We start from the raw sequence: 20,868 nt of genomic DNA, 5'->3' as shown, positions 1-20,868 counted from the left end.
CTGTTTTTTTAACGAAAAGGTAGACTGAAAGGTTCTAACACGAGCCCATATTGATTATCTGGGACTTTTACCAAAATGTTGAGAGGTACTGTTTTACTTAAGTGTATCACAGTAGAACGAGTGAAAAAAAAACGATGAATTTCTCTCACGAATATACCAAGAATCGCTTGTTTCAACAGAAATGTGTTTTGAGTGGATCAAATAAGGACAAAGTCTTTTACTGGTTTACAAAAATAACAATTTACAGTAAAATTATTAATCCAGCATTTTAATGAAGAAAAATTTAAAATCAAATGGTCAAAATTTTATTATACACAAACAATGCGATTTTGAAAAATGAAATATATGTTGGTCAAGTTCCTTAAAACTACAGTGTAACAGTTTGCTGATAGTGATAAGTGTGGGATAAATGCAAGGGCAGATAACTTAATATTTTCAATGCTAAGCTGGGGGTTATTTTTGGGGCGGCTTACAATGCTTGTATTTTATTTCAGGTAATTCGCCCCGTGCATGTTCGGGTGTTAAAAGAATAGACCTGCAGCAGCGCTCAGCTTGTCGTAAAAGGCGACTAAATAGTGCTCAGAACCCTAGCCGGGGGCAAGGGCGCTCTGCGCACAGAGCAACTGGGATGTGTGCCCCATGTAATTGAATGGGGTACCCCTGGCGTGTTAAATGCTGGGGTTGTCAGGCTATAATACGGAAAACCTGACCGCAAACCATAGTGATGCACCGTGTTGGGAAAGATGCCACGTTCCTCGCACGTTAAAGAACCCTACTGTGGTATTGTCCCGGAGTAGGAACTATAGGGCTCCGCCACAGGAGGCTAAATTGCCCGACCCTAACCACCTCTCCCTATTTCCAGTGGCAATCAAAATTTGTCGATCTCATTGTCCTTGTGGCCCATCCCTTTTTCATTTCATCATCATTTCAGGTTCATTTAATCATCAATTTCATGTTCATCGTCTGAATATAGCTGAAATATTGCTGCTCGGATGTTAAACCCAAACAAACAAAAAAACATTTCAGGTAATTCAGTGGAGAAGATATGAAAAAACAGATTTTGAGAAGAATTGAGATGAATATGAGAATAGTATTGGCGATGTTGATAACGATTTATGGCTTGGTAAGTGTGACTCTTTATATGAAAAAGAAAAATAGAAATGCATATTCAGGCAATAATCATACTGTACTTTCAATTTTAGATCTCTATTATAAAATAGATTTTAAGCGCGTTTTAAAGTTTTAGGAAAGATTAACTAATAATTACGTATAATTATGTAGCGTCAAGCATCTTAGAAATACGATAAAAAAGCAAATAAACAAACAAACATAAAACAAAACAAACAAAAAACAAACAAGCAAAAGACGAGCAGTCATACACACAAAAATAAAAAAGAACAAAACAAAACAAAAAACAAATTAAAAAAAAAAAATAAAAAAAAAAAAAAACAACAAAAACAACCCCCCCCCAAAAAAAAAAAAATATTAAACAAACAAACGAACAAAATATAAACAAAACAAAAGAAAAGTAAAAGAAAAGCAATGTCATATGCAAAAATAAAAAAGAACGCAAAAAATTATTTCAACTGTAGTATCCTTATCATTGAAAAAAATATGTTTTATTGACAGCACCACATCTGTTAGTTAAAAAGATATATAAAACAAAGCTAAATAGAAAAACGTAAAAAAGTTATTTTATAACTATCAAATAAGCCAATTGAAGATATTTTACAACCCAGTTGTAAAATCCATTGAAATGCTTGGGGCACAACCAATAACAGTCACAATAATTTTCACAGTTTTGTTTTAATCCTAAACAGACTTCTACAGAAAATTTTGAGAAATCTTTATTAATACGGAAATATCCATGTAGTTTTAATCATTTGTAATACAGGTAACAAGAAAATTCATTACTTGACTTCTATTGGGAACAACCGTTTAAATATAGAACTCAAACCGTATGAAGGTGAATCCAAAATGGCACGGTACGGCGGTTTTTATGTAGGTGATGCCAATGACAAATACAGATTGTTGATTAAGAAATATCTTTCAGGAAAAGCAGGTTAGACCACGGTCTTGTTCATTTTAATACCAAATTTAATCAGCGCCATTAAAGAGGTGATTTCTAAGATGAAATCCACAAAGTTTGTCTTTTAACTTTTCATCTGCAATTCACATTGTTTTACAGTTAAATTTGAATTAAATGGTGTCATGTTTTTGAAGAATAAGATATGAGATGGAGCTTATACATTGTCTGAACAAAAGACATTTTGAAAGTTTGCGGAGTCCTACTAAGCAGTGAATTACAGCTTAAAAGCGATAAAAACATATGAAGTACTTTTTTCAAGTTATGTTTATACTGTAGGTGACAATTTAATGGATAACCATAATGGAACGAAGTTTTCTACATTTGACCAATATAACGATAGTAAAAGAAGCATACACTATGGTAAACGTTACAAGAGTGGGTGGTGGTTTAATGCTGACCCTAAAAGCAACCTCAATGGGTTATACGGAAGCAAAGGATGGCCACAAGGGATTCAGTGGTACAGCATTACCGGACGTAAATTCTCTATAAAAGAATCTAGAATGATTATTCGACCTAGTTGACTGGAATGCGTCTAATATCCTTTATTTTACTGTATGCATAAGGTACTTAATGAACTAATATTCAAGCATTTGTTTTTTACATTGTAATATAATAAATGTCCACTAACATGTAAAACCAATACATTCGCTGAACGATACAGCATGGCAACTCGGCGGTGAATCATCAATATAGTTGTTAATAAAAAGCGTTTGAGACAATAAGTCACTTTTATTTATGAACGATTTTTTCTATCGTTTGGACACAGAAAAAAAGAACATTAGGATTATTCACAAGTACATGTATTATCTTCATTCAACTTGAAGATTCATCTTGGACAGTCACGTCGTAAATAAAAAAAAACAAGTTTTTATACATTTAATTTTTGGTAAATTGCTTTAATATGACAAGTTACAGAACAAATTTGAACTTTATTTCGGTCCGTTGTTTTTTTTCGGAGTCATCGTCCTTGGACTTACAAAATTCAAACAGACTCTGTTTTCCGAATTTTATCGTTAACTTATTTTACGTTCTGTTCTTATCTATAGATTTTTCTTTCGGTAAGGAATTTTGTATGGCTATTCAATAGTCTAGGAATTATTGTTTCTTTATGGACAGAATCAATGCAAAACAATTGTTAAGTACGACTGTACTTAACAATGTCACAGACATTATGGAAGAAAACATTGAACATTTTTTTGATTGATGGCGTGTAACTAACACGACGGTTATAGTCCTTATTAACGTATTTGTTCAACCTCATTTTGTATAAAATGTTGCTATTTGAAAGTATTTAAATACTGACTTATTACAAAAAATATATATTACAAAAAATATAGAATGTTAATGATAGCAAATTTATTGTTTCGACATGTCTAATGTTTTTAATAAAATTTAGTTAATCCATTCTTAATTTTCATTATATTATTGTGCTGAAACAAATGCTTCATGACGCCATATTTTTCTGTATGACTAAAATTAATTGTATCAATTGTTGGGTCCTCAAAATAATTCGTACGCGTTTTTTCCATGTTTAAACATTCATTTACCTGTCTTCTTTGTATCGATCTTCGTCAAGATAAGTCATACTTTATATTAGCTGTAGAAAAAAATTTCTCAAAGTTGAACCTGAATGAACATACTTTAAATTTAATTAAAAAATATAGGTCACTGAACTTAATTTTGATATATTTGAGCATTTTAAAGCAAATATTTTACTCAATTTTATATGGATTCTGTAGGGAATGTTCAATATTTCGTCAACTTCAACTGGTAGATAAAACTCTTATGACTTTACCTAAAGAACACCTAACTGACGTTCTTGTATATTTCAAAATGAAAATTGGGGTGGGGGGTTAGGAGTCACCGAACTCTTTTTTTTTTCATTATCACAAACACTAAAAATACCTAAGCATTTCAATAAAACATTTTCCAACCAATGATTACCACTTGAAAGAAGTTTTATGAAAATAAAGTTTTTAATTTAACCATTCTAAATTTTATGAAAGAATCGTAGGAAATAATTTAGAGATATATTTAAAAAAGTTACATTTCAAACACTAATAGTTTATAGAAGATATATATGTCTGTGCGATTTTGCAAGATGACAGAAAAAAATGCACCATGTGATAGGTATGATCTACTTTTAATGACAACACTAATTTTATATTGTTAACCATAGAATATTAAGATATTTTTATTTTTTGTATTTTTTCTGATGACCGTCAAGAATATAGCTGTATGGGGCTGATACAGCAGCTATTTTTATGCCAGACTTCGTATAAATCCAATAAAAACAAACATTCTGATACATTTTTTAACCATTCTGATATACCTTTATTAACCATTTGTGCAAAGATAAAAGTACATATAATGCTCGAAAATGCTATGTCGTTAGTGCAGGAATAAATCAAATTGTCAACGAATCATATCTTTAATATCAATAATGAAGGCTTGTGTCAACGAAGTAGAAAATCCATACTAAAATTGGTAGTATTGGTAGTAAATTGGCATTATTATTCTTTTGTAAAGGACATTTTTCAGAATTTAATTTTTATGGATTCTGCAGGGAATTTTCAATATTTTGCAAACGCATTTTACGCAAATTTTAAAAAAATCGTGTGGTAAGGCCCAGTGTCGACAAAATGAATGTCATAATCATAGGACAATTCTAATGTTATGTAAATTAAAACCTCAATCAGCAAACACTTAAATCAAACACGCTTTAATTTGTAATTTGATCAGATAACGTAATCATCATCCTTGACGACCGAAGGGAATACTTGTAATCTGTCAGATATTTCCAACTTATTCCTTGAGCATATGAACCATTGTAATATATGTTTCCATTCAGATGTGCCTCATGACAATTGTTAAACCACCAACCGCCATGATATTCCCTTGCGCAATTCAAAGTTTCGTTTTTGTCATTGTCTTGATCAGACGTTGAAAAAGCACAACCGTTGTGATATGCCATTGCATCTCCTGGAAAAGAAAAAATGTATTTGACATTGATATTATGTATTTTATTTTTCCCCTATTATAATTTCGCTCAGATGAGACGATTAGTTGTAGTTAAATATCCGGTTATTGATAAGTATTATTCCGGCGCATATATATAATGATTCGGCCGAACCCAGGACCTCCAACTTTTGAGGTGAGGTCAAGACCCTTGAAATGACTGCAATTATTCAATAATAATTTTAAAAACCAATAAAATTAGTTCATGTTCCGATTTAAGTATAAAGTACTAGTCCATAAAAAAAGTTCACTACCACGGATTAAAAAAACACAGACCAAACGATGCCTCTTCGGTCTACATACACCATATATTTGCACAATTATGTTCGCTGTTGTCTTGGTTAAAGGTTGAAAAAGCACAACCGTTGTGATACGCCATTGCATCTCTTGTACAAGATACTTTGAAGTTGACAGTGATTTTATTTTATTCCTTTTATAATCTCACAAAACGGCAGATTAGAAGATTGATTGGTAGGAATTAAACAATTCCTTACTTATATTATATGACGAAAACGTCTAACCAATCGAATATTTCTGTTTTGTACTTGTCTGACGCGTGTCTACAAAGTTTTATTGTGCTTGCTAACAGAGGCAACAGTTCATCGAGGAATCCAATCCAGTTGTTACTTTTTCTCATAATTTCCGCGTGCTTTGCTGCAAGTTTTTATTCACAATGATTCGGCGACGTATTAAATTGACGACCTTCCACACTCGACATGAACTCGAGATCACTGAGTCGATAAAGTTAAGGTAAATCCATCGCGCGTGTTATCATCTTAGCTGAATTTGCTTGGACTCTTATTTTTTGTATTTCGTCCTCGCTGTATAGTACATATGCATTAAGAACTTAGCATGTCTGATACTAACGGTGACACATCGAAGTATTTCTTTCTTAACGTTTACCCAGTATCGCACTTGTGTTTGTGTAATACATTCATGAAAAATGTTCTTTATTGAAGCTCATACTACGAGCCTTACAAGACATTATTCATAATAATTAGTTTATTCTTAACAAAATCCCCGGAAAAAGGTAGTAATTTCCAAAGCCTAGAAAAAAAATCATGTTCTGATTAAAGTATCAAGTACCAGCTGTAGTAATTTATTAAATACAGAAATTGCTTCACAATGAGGTAATACAAGTTGCAAAACAAACCCTACAGTACAAACGATGCCTTTTCGGTCTACATGTGCCATATTTTTACGATAGATTTTGTCTGATTACAGATCCATTTTTCGGAGAAACCATACTTTCATCTCACATTGAAATCAAAAGTGCAAAACAAACTATACTGAAGAAACGATGTCTTTTCTGAGAAAACCATACTTTCATCTCATTCTTAAATAAAAAATTGCAAAACAAATCCAACTAAGCAAACAATGCCCTTTCGGTTTAAATACGCCATATTTGGTCTGATTACAGATCCATAGTTCGGAAAAAAACACATTCATCGGGCTTTTAAATCAAAGGTTATAGTTCTTGGTAGAGATTCCTCATACTTTGTAAGAAATAATTCCAAATCATCTTCCAAATATACAGAGGAAGATGTTTACAGAATGCTGGAATTTCTAATCGACAACATATTTGTCCAGTGTGGTGGACGTGTTTTTCAACAAACGGTCGGCATTCCAATGGAAACAAATTGTGCTCCTTTACTTTCTGACCTTTTCCTTCACTCTTATGAGGCTGACTCTATAGCTGATCTGATCCGAAAGAAAGAATATCGTTTGGCTAAATCCTTTAATCTCAGTTTCCGCTATAGAGATGAAGTATTACTTTAAACAATCCTAATTTCGGAGATTTGATACATCGCATCTACCCCAAAGAACTTGAGATAAAGGATACTACAGACACTGTGAAGTCAGCCTCATATCTTGACCTACACTTAGATATCGATGGTAAAGGAAAACTATTGACCAAACTTCACGACAAACGTGATGACTTTTCATTCAAAATCGTCAACTTTCCTTTCATCTGTGGCAACAGCCTTTCAGCACCTGCGTATAGAGTTTTCATATCACAACTCATACGTTATGCCAGAGCTTGCGAAACTACGCAGACGTTGAAACAGGGTTATGTTGCAACAATATTGAAGTCATCACTACATGGTCGTCATCATGAACTCGTGGATAGTTTTGGTGTATCCATCTGCACCACGAAAACTGATTTATTCAACGGGTAAATTTTTTCCTTTCCTCGTTTGTCTACCCCGGACTTGACTTTTTATGAGCAACTCGGCGGGTGTTTCTAGCAATGCAGAGGACGCTTACCCTACCGGTGCACCTGGTTCATGCTCCCAGTTTCTTGTGGAGTCCGAGTTGCTCATTTGCTTTTGTTACTTTGTATGTATGATTTTAGTTACTTATGTTCTTTGTTGTGTATGTCTGTTTTTCATGTCTGGTCTTTGTCCCTGGATTACATTCTTTTAACTACCGCTATAACCTTGGTTCCCTTGATTACTCTTGCAAAACAAAACCCACAGTACAAACGATGCCTTTTCGGTCTACATGTGCCATATTTTTACGATAGTTTTTGTCTGATTACAGATCCATTTTTCGGAGAAACCGTACTTTCATCTCACATTGAAATCAAAAGTTCAAAACACACTATACAGAACAAACGATGTCTTTTCGGTTTACATACGTCATATTTTTTTCATCTCATTCTAAATTAAAAAAAGCCAAACAAACCCAACTAAGCAAACGATGCCCTTCCGGTCTACATAAGCAACATTTTGTCTGATTATTTCGAGAAAAAAAAAACACATTCATCTCGTGTAAAACAAACTTTACAAAACAGACGGTGCTTTTTCAGTCTACATACGCCATATTTTACGATAGTTTTTGACTGATTAAAGATCTATATTTCCGAGAAAACCATACATTTATCTCACTTTTGAATCAAAAAGTGCAAAACAAACTCTGCAGAACAAACGATGTCTTTTCGGTTTACATACGTCATATTTTTTTCACGATAGTTTTTGACTGATTAAAGATCTATATTTCCGAGAAAACCATACATTAATCTCACATTTGAATCAAAAAGTGCAAAACAAACACTGCAGAACAAACGATGTCTTTTCGGTTTACATACGTCATATTTTTTTCACGATAGTTCTTGTTTGATTACAAATCTGTTCATTCTTCTCATTCTTAGTTAGACCGAAACAAGAGTGACACAATATATTCTACAGAGAAAGTTTTATATATAGTACTACTGTGGGGAAAATTTCCCATTTTATGGCATAAAAGGGAGTGTGGATTTGGGAGGGGGTCGGTGGGTGTTTGCGGAATGGGATCGGGAGATGGGGATGTTGAAATGGAGGATTGGAATTTTGAATGGTTTGAACGGGGAAGTTATCTGATAGTATTAATTGATATTCAAATTGTGCTGAATTTAACTAAAAATCACAGTTCCAATGTTGAAGAATCTAAAAAATATATAATTTAATTTTATAATGTTAATATCTGAAAAGAAATATCCAATTGGGATTCTATAGGGAATGGGGATTTTTCGATGGGGAATAGTGATGGGAATAATGGGATGTGGCGAATGGGCGGATGGTAAATGGTATTAGTGGGAAGTTTTTACAGTTAATGTGAGGTACTCTATATACATGTCGAAAGACACCAAACAAACGAAAGCTTTCTTAGTACATTTTCAACATATTTAAATTGGGTGCACTGAGATTTACACTTACATGATGCACTTACATCGCAATGTAAAAAAAAAACAAAAAAACAAAAACAAACAAAAACAAACAAACAAACAAAAAACGATAATCGCAATGACCTTTGAAAAAAGCAGGTATTTGTGAAACATATCGGAATATTTGCTTAAAAAAAACACATAAGAAACAACTTTAATGAAAGAAATCAGTTAATTTTCCTCATTTTGTACATATACATATACTGGCCAAACAAATGTCGCACAACTTTAAAAATAAGAAACGTAATATTTCTGACTGGTATATGAAATATTCTTCTCACCTTTAACAGTATTATTACTTTGGTAGACTTCATATTCGTTAATGGTCAGTTGATATTTACTCCCAGCATCACCTACTTCGAAATTATTGTAACGAACTCTCTTCACATTGTTTGTGTAAAGATCCAAGTTGATATTAAGGATGTTGTTACCGTTTGATGTTAAATAATGGATTTTCTTGTTTCCTTCATGAAGAGAAAATTGGTTAATGAGAAAACATAGTATCATACAGTGTAACATGCCTTCGACATAAATGTATACACTTTAATCTTGCTATTACCATTGCTTATATCGGTATTAAAGCTTACACTTCAACTTTATTGTAAATCGACAAAATTAACAGTCAATGACAATGCAGTTGATACTGGTTTTTGACTATTTTTGTTGATGAACAGTGTTCGTTCTTTTCTTGTTAAAGAGGACAGTATACTTTGTTGTTTATATGAAATGTCACATTTGAAGCCTTTATTTGGATGATATGCATAATATGTAATATTGGTAAATCATATTTTTTTTTTAATTTTGAGCAAATACGTACAGCACTTGAATAGTATAAACTTCCCACTTATACCATATACCATCCTCCATTCCCAATTGTCCCCATAATTATTTCCCATTGAAAATTACCCATTCCACAATGAAAAACCCCCATCCCCCATAGAATCCCTTATATTTCTTATCAAATATTTATATTATTAAATAAATTTAATACATGTTTCATATCAATAAAACCTGTACATTCCCATTCTCCATCCCTACCCCCCACCCCCATTCCATAGAATTGGAAGTTTTCCCCATTCAAGTACTAATGTACAGAAATGTAAGTAGTTTAAACTGTTTGTTCAATGTAAGTAGCTGTCTTTATAAGAATCATGGAAAATCTGAAAAATGTGATACACTCCAAACAAGGCTACATATTTTTATTTTTGTAATTAAGTTGTTTTATGGGTCTATTCTTTGAAATGTGTAATTATTCATTCAAATCTGCCTGCTCTTAGGGGATAATCAACATTGAAAATCCAGTAGATTTTGAAGAGAATATTTGCTATATATTTAATTTTGTTTGTACCTAACCAGAAGTCTCCATAAGAATTAATGTCTCCAAATCCATTTTCGTAATCCGTCCAACTACGGTCGAAACTTACAGAGCCGTCTTTTCTGTGTTGTATGACCTAGACGACAGACGATTTAATAAAATACTACATGGGTTTGAATGAATCTATGTTAAAACAAGCAGGGAATTAAATGTGAAGACAAAATAAAATTAGCCAAAAAAGATTAAAATAAATAAATAAAACAACAAAACATACAATTACACAAACAAAAATCAAAAACAAAACAAAACCAAAACAAACATAAAAATGATCAAAATATAATCAAATAAACAGGCAAAAAAAGCAAAAAAACCAAACACCAAAAACGCAAAACAAAACAAAAACTTACAAAAGAAAAATATATCCAGATACCCAACTTTGGTGTATAGAAACGATTCATTATGTCCATCAAGTGCATTATCAAAGACTTATCAAGAAATTTCGTTAAAAAAGACAAGGAAAAAACGCGGTTTCAAATAATCGTAGGTGAGTGATTACCAATATGCTTCTCCATCACATAAAAAGGCATCCCCGATCCCGTTATTAAAATCAACATTCCTTGTGTTATCTAGTTTTTCATTGATTCTCTTGACATGATATGTCTTATAGGGTGTAGATAACTTTACCATCTTACTGCTTATACATCACTCTATAGACATACAACGTATACAGCTAAGTAAAACATCAGGTTTCGATTATAGAAATACGTACATATATCATGTTAAAAGGTCAAATAACGAAACAAAATATATAATCAGAAAATGAGGAAATTCAGGTAAATAATTATTTTTACATTATTTGGATTTTAATACATTTCAATCATTAAAGGGATACTTACATGCCACGTCCATGTTCTCACCAAACAATAAACATTGAAAATCAAGGACGGAGCTGGTGAGATTTTGTACACCCCAGACTGGCATGGTTTTCTTATGGCGTTACAGTCACGTGGCTTATTACCATTTAAGAACCTATTGTCTGTATACAAACAGAAAAAATCGCATTATGCTTGTTTTCTTACAATATTACAAGTCAAAAACCCCAACTTCACCTACGAATATCAAAGAAAGGGAATGTACTAGCATTTGACAAATGAACAGATGTCGAATCTATATAAAAAGTTTATAGATAAACTTTACTTTTCAGCATGATCCAATAGGCGGTCATGTTGCTTCATATGTTTGTCCACCAGATTTTGATGTTTTCTTCTAAATACATATATATATAACCTTCCAACAATTGGTAATATTAAATGATATGTACTTCACAAGATAAAAAAAATACAAAACCGACATATGTAAATGTATTACACTTAATAATTATTACCCACCATTCTTTACACAGCAGAAATATTTGGTCCATCTGTAGAACTTTGCACAATATACATAAGGTTTACCAACCATTGTGTACCCTGGCTTGCACTTGACATGGAATTGATGGCCTAAATTTTTCGCGATGCCAAACAATTCGCCAGAAAATGAGTTGTCGTCTAAAGGTGGTGGATATTTACAATCTATTAAAACAAGCAATTTTTTTCTCAATGACTAAAATACAAAATAGTTTGCCTCTTCTTTCCTCCTTCGATATACCAACAATGGCTTAAGCATATACATTTTCCATAAGAGTTTTACATTTAACTGTGTATTTTTTTTTCGGTACATTACCTTTATCAAACATTCCAGATTCGGATATAAGTTGAAAATGTAAACTGTGTATTGACGCAAAAAGTTTCCTTTTGACTTGTGCTTTAACTGGCAGCACCGACAGTGTTCTGAGGGAAGCAGGAACTGCTCAGCCTTCCGAAACACCAGAATTGACAAAAGATTTTTTTTTATTCGCATTGCAGGTTTTTTTTAAATATTTTTTATCTATATTGTTGTTTGTACATGTTATTTAACTTATTCGCGAACATGTTTTGCCCATGAATTTCCGCTCTTTGATATCCCCGATTCATTGGCACTTCGTGATTTTCTGATTTTATTTCAAATCCCCGTGCACCAATCTTTCCCAATTAAAGGACTGCGTTGGTTTCTGATGCAGTCATTCTACTGTTTACCTTAAAACAATTTGTAACAGAAACAATTTTGCCTGATATGTCTTTATGCATGTTTATAAAGATCATTTAAAAATTCGACAAAATTTGAAAAAAGGCAAAGATATCATTTAGGTAAATAAATATCGTCCATATATCATGATATATTTTACAACATGGCTTCCGTAGATACTGAAAACTGATAAGGAAGATAAATCGAGGTGGAGAAATACAGACGATGCATCATTCATGTCAAATTATCATTCATATATGACTGATAAGTGACATAAAACGGCTAAATATTTTCCGTGAAATGTTGAGGATTATTCAGTCAAGGTATTGATCTAATGAAATGTATCGGTATGGCGTGTTGTCAAGTCAGCAAATAAAAAAAAAAAGGATTTAAAATAGGGTGATATGAAACAATATAATAGATACATTCTATATGATCCTCGATTGTGTTTGAATTCGAAATGATGCAAAATTTGCTATCCTGTCGCTGATGAAAAAAAAGTATTGAACGCCGTTTGTGTCATAAGAAGAAGAAACCCAAACCGAAAAAAAAGAACAAATAATAATGCCGAAAGTCAAATATATACTAAATAAAAAAAAATAATGATTAAATATAACAAAACATATTAAGTAAAAATAATAAAACAATTAAAAACACCAAGACTTTATAAAGTACAGATTGCAGCCAAAGTTAATTATGCAAGCAATTTTCTACGTTTTTCATATAAAACATGAAATATATTATGAAGTAATTTCCAATTTTCTCAAAAAATCTTTACCAAACTGATAATTTAATAGAATTATATTGTTTATACTGGCAATTATTGTGGATTTAAAAAAAAATCAAGATGTTAACAGAAGAAAAAAATGTGATTTTTTAAAGTTTTATTTGTCTATATAGCAAACAATTAAAAAGTCAAAATAATTGAAAAATGAAAATATGGCGAAGAGTAAAAAGGGAACCAAGGTTATAGCACATGAAGATGTTTGCAATTTTTGTGGGGAAATGTAGTTTTACATCTATATGGAAAAATGTTACATGAAGACTCACTTACATGAAAAATAAATGTGACAGTATTACAGAAATACCATTTCCTCAATACATACACAATAACAGTGAATATAAGACGTTATTAAAGTATAATTATGGCACTTACAACAGTTCAATTACCAAATTAACCCAACAATTTTACTGGGAGAAGATACAGATCTTCTTGTTATTGTTGTATCATGCGGATGCGTCTCTCAAAAAGGTATATTTCAAGTCTTTATCATCAAAACTATTTATGAGGTCATGCGATATTTTGAAAACCAAAGCAATGCTAGGCCCTAAAATGTGTGACCTAATGCCACTGGCACATGCAATAAGTGGTTGTGACTCAAGATCTCCCGTGTTTGGTGTTAGTAAAGGATTCACATTAAAGAAACTCGAGGAAAATGACTCTGTAAGGTCACAGGCGAATGAATTTTGCAATATAAAAAAACAAAAGAGAAAGTTTTCATTGCATTTCATTGCATAAGGACATACCTACCAATGCAGTCTTAGAGAGATTAGGAAGAATTAAATCCATCTGAATAAGGATGGAAAATGAATAACAAAAGCTTGTTTCAATCAAGCTTTGTAAAGGTGCTGCCCCATCAATTTTTCTGACCATCATAATGCGTAACTGTTAAACTAATTGTGATACGAAAAGGTTTACCTGTCAAACGATTGGACTAGATTGTTCGTCTCTTGTGGGGAATGTAAGGAAACAGTTGCTCTAACGTTGATATTGATGAATGATACTTTATTTATTGACAAATTACGCAGGGTAGTTAAGGTACTTTCGGAAAAATTCCGGAAAAAATATGATAGAATTTACGGATCACTTTAAACCTCTCTTATTTCTTCCACACGATAAATATGTTTCAGTAAAAGTTATGATATAAGAAAACAAGCGATAGAAAATACTTTATTTATCGTTTCTATATTTAGAATCGAAAGTAAGCATGTAGAATGACACTTGAAGACATACGGACGAAATTCACATAAAACCGAAAAGTCCTGCGTGATAATCCCAACAGATCCATATAACCAATACCTTAAAAAATGCGGCGTTAAAGGTAGTTTTAGAAAAGTGCTATGCCTACGATTATTAACAAGCTTTAATATTTTATTTTTGATAAAATTCACTGAAAAAATCGAAAATTTTGACTTTCCAGCTGTTCAATTCGCTCTGCAAACTTTATACTTGGTTAATATCCGTAGGCATAGCAGTTTTTTAATTGCCATATTATCGAGGATTATTGAAACATAAGGCAAGAGTTAATCTGTAGGGCTTATTACCCAGGACTTTTTACTTTTATGTATCAAGGTGGCAAAATATTCGTCCTTCCATATTTTGCCAAGCGCACAGGTGATCAGTTTCTAATATCGGATCTCGTTATGGAATAACTACGATATATGACATAGTAGCATATCCGGCGTATTTCTTCAATATGTTGAAATAATGTTCGCTTTTTTAAATACCTAATTTTTAATACAAACGAATTAAAACACGAAGGCAGAAATGGGTAATAATTAAGTTCTTACTGAAATCAAAATACTCATGTACTGAATCAATTTATGTCGCTTGTTTGAAAATTTAATTTAGAATGAAAAGGGGATAAGATATACATAAGAAACCGGGATCAACGCATCAAAACACAAATTTGTTGTATTAATTTATTAACATTAAACCCACTAATTAAATTTCACCATGTTGTTCAGCATATATGACACTAATTTAGTCTTTAAAATAGTACGCAAAAGTTCACGTGGCATCGAAACAGTGCACGTTTGTGTTTTATTCAATTTCGAGAGTGTTTACATGGTACACTTTAAATCAATAAACAGGAAACTCTCCGACGCTTTTTTTTCAATTTGAAATTCAGTGTCGCAAACAACAAGTCGAGACTGCAGGTACATACACAGAGGGGTGCACCCCTGTGTAAAACAAACAAACACGAGTACTATATAAGTCGTCACTTTGATTTAATTGCGACTATCAAAATCCCCCAGATCTCCGGCGGATTAAGTTTGTCTCCCCCTTAGAAAAATCATGTGTTCTGGTCTGAATTGTCTGTCAATGCAATCAAACTTGAACAGCAATTTTTGAAATCAACCCTAGCCTTAGATACATTTACCACATAATATTTAAATGTCATCTCTCAGTTGATAATACATACATACATAGCTCAAATACTACAATTTGGCACAACATACCCGAAGTCTTAGAATATGATTTCAACAACAGGGTCAGATGAAGGAAACACAAGTTATGCATTTTAAGTGCCTTTACACTCGTGTACAGCTCTATTATCACATGTAATCCAAGTAACATCTAGTTTTGAAATAACATAACATTTCTTAAAATGTGGCCAAATAACGAAATAGAATAATAGTTACAAATTACAATAACACAAGACCGCAGACTTACACAATTCGTTGGAAAAATGCATTATTAAAATAAGCCACTCGTTTTATCGTTATTTGTCTCCCGGCTCCCGATGTCGTGGATCGATCACTGCCCTAAAAATTGGTTAAAATTGAGATCCGTTTCAACCTGTCAGCTTTTAGGTTGTTTAAACCGGCGTGTTTTTTTGTTGTTGCTTTTTTGTTTGTTTGTTTGTTTGTTTTTTCGTTCTGAGGGATATAGGGATATGGCAGTGGCAGATCGGGGGCAGGGCGTGCGGACCCCTCCAGTTTTTTTGTTTTTGTATGTTTGTTTATTTTGTTTTTTTTGGTCATTACAATGTATAAAATTGAGAAAAAATGGTAGTACTGTCTTAGAATCCCCCTTTTCTGAGGAACCCTGGCTGGCACCCCTCCTTTTCAAAGTGTCAGAACCCGACCCTGTCTGATATAAGAATGTGTTCTGTGGCTTATGTGAGTAAATAATAGGGAACAAACCATTTCATCATAACGGTTCAACACAAAGAAATTCTCCGAATTTTTATCAATGCTGAGCACTGCTCTAAAATTTAAGAAACTGTGATGGTTTCGGGTGTTGGGTTACCCTTTTACTATTTATACGCTTGTGTAGAATTTTATCAAAAAGAGCAAATGAAACCCCTTCCTTTGTCGGATCAAAGCCTTCTCTTTTGTCAACATTTGGATAAACTTCCGCATGAAATGTGAAGAAAGCTCATTCGATTGTTGTACAGTATCACTCTTTAGTCACCATTTCCCCCTTTAGAACTAGTGAAATTGTAGGGATTCTTTGCCTAGCCAAACATTAAATGGCTTTGTATTCGTCCAACATTTGTAGACACTTGAATATTGAAAGTAAACGACTGGTGTAGTCATGTAAATACATGTGGATAGAAATGAACAGCTGGTACCTATAAGAGGTAAAACATCAAGTGTTTTTAATTGAAATCTTATTAATTTAAACCAAATAATATATTATTCCAGGGTTGGACCCAGGTTTTTATATTAGGGGAAGGGTGGGGGTGCACAGTTAAAATTTCTGAAATATTCTTTTAGAGTGGGTCCAATATAGATATCTTTTGTGGTAAAATTAGCGAGAAATTAAAGTTTCAATCTAAAACCGCCTAAATCTACCCTTGACAATCTATGCTTTGCAAATTTAAGGGGGGAGGGGAACGCCCGCCACAATTCGCCCCAGTTCTATTCAGATTAACAGGTTTTTTTCGAGTTTTTATGTTTATTTGGGTAAAAATGCGGAAACTAAATTGATATTTGTTAAATATATGGATCTATTTTCTTGTACCGGTGTAATAGACAATTTCATGTGCTAACATGCTCTACAAATCTTCAGGTTCTGACGACTACTTTATCAATTCTGATTTTCAATCTAAATTGATAAAATGATAGGGTTGTGTCACCTAAACATGCCTCGAATTATATGACACATGTAGGAAAATCTAACTGTGAATAAATGATAACCATTAAGCTGGTGTATTGATGAAATTTTTCTCTCTAAAAAACTTAGACAGTCTGTATGGTTATAGATGAGCTTTGTAGTAAAACGACATATTTATTTTTATAATCCAACATAATGATAAGGGTTAGGCACAAGATCTGACAGCTACTCACCATAACATGAATTCATGAAAAAAAAGTAACTCCAAGAGATATGTTTCATGGGTTGGAGTTTTGTCTAAATAGTTGAATTTTAATCTACGAAAATTACAAATGTATTCACATTTATATGTACATATTTGTTAAACTATTTCTATTAAGAGTTACATGAACACTGTACATGATCATATACTGCAAACAGCAAATTAGTTTGCTAGTACATGCTCATGCAACACATACATGTAGAACAAACCTTTTATTTAATCTAAGATGTATATGAAATTTCATTGAAACAACAAAACAGAGAGTTCCTATGGAACACTATATAGTCATCAACATAGAACATGACTCACACTGAAATCCCAATAAAAAGGGTTTTAAAGGCTGGGCGAAAAAGTCAACAGAAAACACAGGAATATGAAATTACAAAGAAGAACAAGACTAAGTTTGATTTCTTCAGAGTCTGTATGAACCATACCTTTAGTTAATAAGAAACATTCATGTTGTATTATGGACTTGTATATTCCATTTTTGCAGGGCACTGATATCATGCTTAACTAGTAACATGTATGGTTTGTACAGTTACTGTAACTACTGTTCCCTTTTACATTTACATACATGCATGTAACTATTAAACGAACTAGTGACCATTACATGCCTTCCTTGAGCATTTGACAATTATATAGAGAGAAAACTATGCAACTTTTGAAGAAAACTGATTTATTAATTTGTAGTGGTAATAGTGACTGAACAAGTATACAAATAAAAAAGGTAATACATAGAAAATTAAAATAAATTGTCATCATTGTAGCTTAGTTATACATGTATATAAAGGAATCATACATATACATCTGAACTTATTCAAGAAATACAAAGTACTATAATAAAGAACTTCTGTTTTTTATGTACAAGTGCAAAGTTAAGTACTTAATTTTTAAAGCTAGCACTAAAATGTATGAGTATGTTTATGATAAATAAGTATGCAATAACGATATTACTTCTGAAAATCTTTCCTGTACTTGTTTGACCTCTACTAAATCTTTCTTTTGCCATTTTGTAAGACACACATTCTGTTTTTGTTTTTTTTGTAAATACATGCAGTGAATTAGACATAAATGTGTTGTTGTCTATAAACAAGTGCAAGTGTCTTCTTTAAAATTGCCTCTTTAAGCTTAATTCCTCCTCATACTTTGTTCTATTATCAAAACATGAAATTTTCACTTCCTGTTCATCAACAAACAACACTTTGAAAAATATCTAGCATCTTTTGTTACATTAATGTTTATATATATACATATTTGCATATATATTCCTAATACCATGTTATTCCATGTGGCCAAAACAGCTCTCCAGAGTCAATGTAAGCAAATTTTATTTTATTGACCTATTCAACATCATGTCATGACATAATAAATGATTGGAGGTATCAGCTTGAACTCAACTATTTACTTTGGTGCATCCTGAAATATATAAATATACACAATATAGTTATCAATGTATTCCATACTTTTACTGTACTGGATTACATGTTATGATTGGCATGTCATCTAATATACAGCTTATTACAAGACACCTAATATCAGGGTTCTCAATAGGTCATTACAATCTTTATATAAAGGTTTTAACTATTTTCACTTCATAAACCATGTCCACCATGATAAGAAAATGGAAAAACAAATTAAACACCTCAAGTTATAACTATGGAACAAATATGTAACAATAAGTCAAGCTAAGAAAATTGCAAGCAACAGTATTACTAGACAGACAAGATGATTGTGATTGTGCTTGTATATTTGTAAGAAGGGTACATGCCTTATAAACATGGTAGCCAGTACATCACACTATTTACAGATTTGCTAAAATTAAAAATGAAACAATTGAAGGCACAGCTAACAATTAAAAAAAAAATCCATTGTATATTTCTTCATCAGGTATTAATATGTACATTGTACATGTTATTTGTAGTCTCATTTACTACTGGTACTTAGATACATGTATTAACAAGATGTTAACATTGAAATATTAGTAGACAGTGCTATATATGCACTTGTGTGTGTCAGTGTACATTTAAAATGCACTTTGAAGTATGAAATATATTAAATCACCTGGTTGTACTGGCAAATGTCTTTCATATTTGGTCATCTTCTACATCACTTGGATAATACATACATACATACATTTATGTATATGTATATAATCCTTGTTCAAAATGTTCATGTAGTAAAAAGAGAGGGTCCTAAAATTATAATTGCAAATTTAGTCCCATGTGTCTCTTTAAAATTTATATTTGTGAACTGATTATACAATTTGCTGATAAATAACAAACATGTATGAAATGGGTTGTCATAGTATTATCTTGTGTTCACAACAGTTTTTAATGCCTTTGTAATTATAAGAAATCAGTTGAAAAGAAAATACACTCCTGATGCTGAAAAATTGTTATGAAATCTCATTGTGCATTTATTCCTGAATTCACACACATACATGTACTGCTAAATTCCCCATTTAATCTAAACTGCTGTTCAGTGCAGAATGAAATTGTATTCATTTTAGATGCAAAATATTGTAAGATTTTTCCAAAGTTTCAAAACCATTGGTAGAGAAATTTCAATTTCACAGGCAATATCCTGTAATTATGATTAAGGGTTTTCATACTACAAAGAGTTTTTAGTCTGCATGTTTCCATGCATGTATCAGATCATTAGCAGATCAAACACCAAAGTCAAAAATTACTATTATAGTCTAGTGCTGAATTGTACACAAGTAATGGTCACAGAGAACAGATCAGAATGTAGCACGACACATGGATATACATGTATGTGTGTCATACATGTTATCCTTGATACCATTAATCTGTGATAACTTCGAATATGGAAATAACTTTGGCTATACACTACAAAGATATGCATGGTTATAATCAATCTCGATTCTAGTGGCAAACCTTGATATTGAAAATTAAAAACATGTCAAGATTGTGTACAAAGTCGGGTCATCGTTTTTGGACCAAGGAAAGGCAAAATTTTATGTGTATGATCAAAAATGATAGAATATCGATTGATAGAGTTAATAAACATTACCTGTAGCTATCACTTCATACGTTGGTATATTGAAAAAGCCGTAACATTACGTTCTGTAACGTAATTTTCTTCTCGCTAGTTGAAAGAATGTGCGATCAGCTGACAGAAATAATATCTCAAGCTTCTCAGTAACGTCGTTTTCCATATAAGGTGAAAAGCTCCGCCCACGACTAATGATATGCACATTCACAAAATGGCATATTTCCTCTTTTGAATATTGTGTTCTATCGTCTTGCAATAAAATTTTGAGAGAAAACATTTATTTCTTCCTTATACAAGCATAATCTGAGTAACAAAGACCGGGAAATATTGAAAAAACACCTCGCTATGATCGAAGCGCAGGCAATGGCGTCGACATTCCTATAGCTACGAAATGACGTCATGACAGAGTTATCTCCCCTTGTAGAAACCTCAACGAAAGTACCTTAACTACCCTGCGTATATCATGAAATATTGAACGATATCTAATTTGTACAATAAATGAAATGTTGAATAA

General features: G+C 32.3%; 2 protein-coding genes and 1 long non-coding RNA gene across 3 annotated transcripts; 1 reads left to right on the top strand and 2 right to left on the bottom strand.

Moving 5' to 3' along the window:
* The first annotated feature begins 1,977 nt into the window (after positions 1-1,977).
* On the top strand, positions 1,978-2,610 carry LOC148606542 (ryncolin-1-like). The gene is made up of 2 exons (XM_088546121.1): positions 1,978-2,062; positions 2,366-2,610. The coding sequence occupies exons 1-2, from the start codon at positions 1,978-1,980 to the stop codon at positions 2,608-2,610; spliced, it is 330 nt and encodes a 109-aa protein (XP_088402247.1).
* Positions 2,611-4,426: 1,816 nt separating this feature from the next.
* Positions 4,427-14,061, bottom strand: LOC148606541 (fibrinogen-like protein 1). The gene is made up of 6 exons (XM_088545333.1): positions 13,931-14,061; positions 11,517-11,699; positions 11,025-11,164; positions 10,162-10,264; positions 9,095-9,277; positions 4,427-5,071 (listed from the first exon to the last, which is right to left on the bottom strand). Exons 2-6 carry the CDS (start codon positions 11,587-11,589, stop codon positions 4,812-4,814), a joined length of 759 nt encoding a protein of 252 aa, XP_088401459.1. The 5' UTR covers positions 11,590-11,699; positions 13,931-14,061; the 3' UTR covers positions 4,427-4,811.
* A 3,273-nt stretch (positions 14,062-17,334) lies between these two features.
* On the bottom strand, positions 17,335-20,570 carry LOC148606540 (uncharacterized). The gene is made up of 3 exons (XR_015915200.1): positions 20,373-20,570; positions 19,401-19,531; positions 17,335-18,755 (listed from the first exon to the last, which is right to left on the bottom strand). It is a non-coding gene; the product is annotated as an uncharacterized LOC148606540 (long non-coding RNA).
* Positions 20,571-20,868: the final 298 nt, after the last annotated feature.

This window comes from Perna viridis, chromosome 9, assembly GCF_037379345.1.
Source record: "Perna viridis isolate PV_CMFRI_1.1 ecotype Kerala chromosome 9, ASM3737934v1, whole genome shotgun sequence".
Taxonomy (NCBI): Eukaryota; Metazoa; Mollusca; class Bivalvia; order Mytilida; family Mytilidae; genus Perna; species Perna viridis.
Note: the sequence above shows the minus strand (reverse complement) of the source record. Positions and strands in the feature narration are given on the sequence as shown.

What these genes read in the sequence shown, in the direction of transcription:
- LOC148606542 (XM_088546121.1), top strand. Translation starts at nt 1,978, where the DNA reads ATGGCACGGTACGGCGGTTTTTATGTAGGTGATGCCAATGACAAATAC. An exon ending in ATATCTTTCAGGAAAAGCAG is followed by an intron (nt 2,063 to 2,365) that starts GTTAGACCACGG and finishes TTTATACTGTAG; the next exon opens with GTGACAATTTAATGGATAAC.
- LOC148606541 (XM_088545333.1), bottom strand. Translation starts at nt 11,589, where the DNA reads ATGGTTGGTAAACCTTATGTATATTGTGCAAAGTTCTACAGATGGACC. An exon ending in TTTCTGCTGTGTAAAGAATG is followed by an intron (nt 11,165 to 11,516) that starts GTGGGTAATAAT and finishes GTTTGTATACAG; the next exon opens with ACAATAGGTTCTTAAATGGT. An exon ending in TTATGGAGACTTCTGGTTAG is followed by an intron (nt 9,278 to 10,161) that starts GTACAAACAAAA and finishes CTCTTCATGAAG; the next exon opens with GAAACAAGAAAATCCATTAT.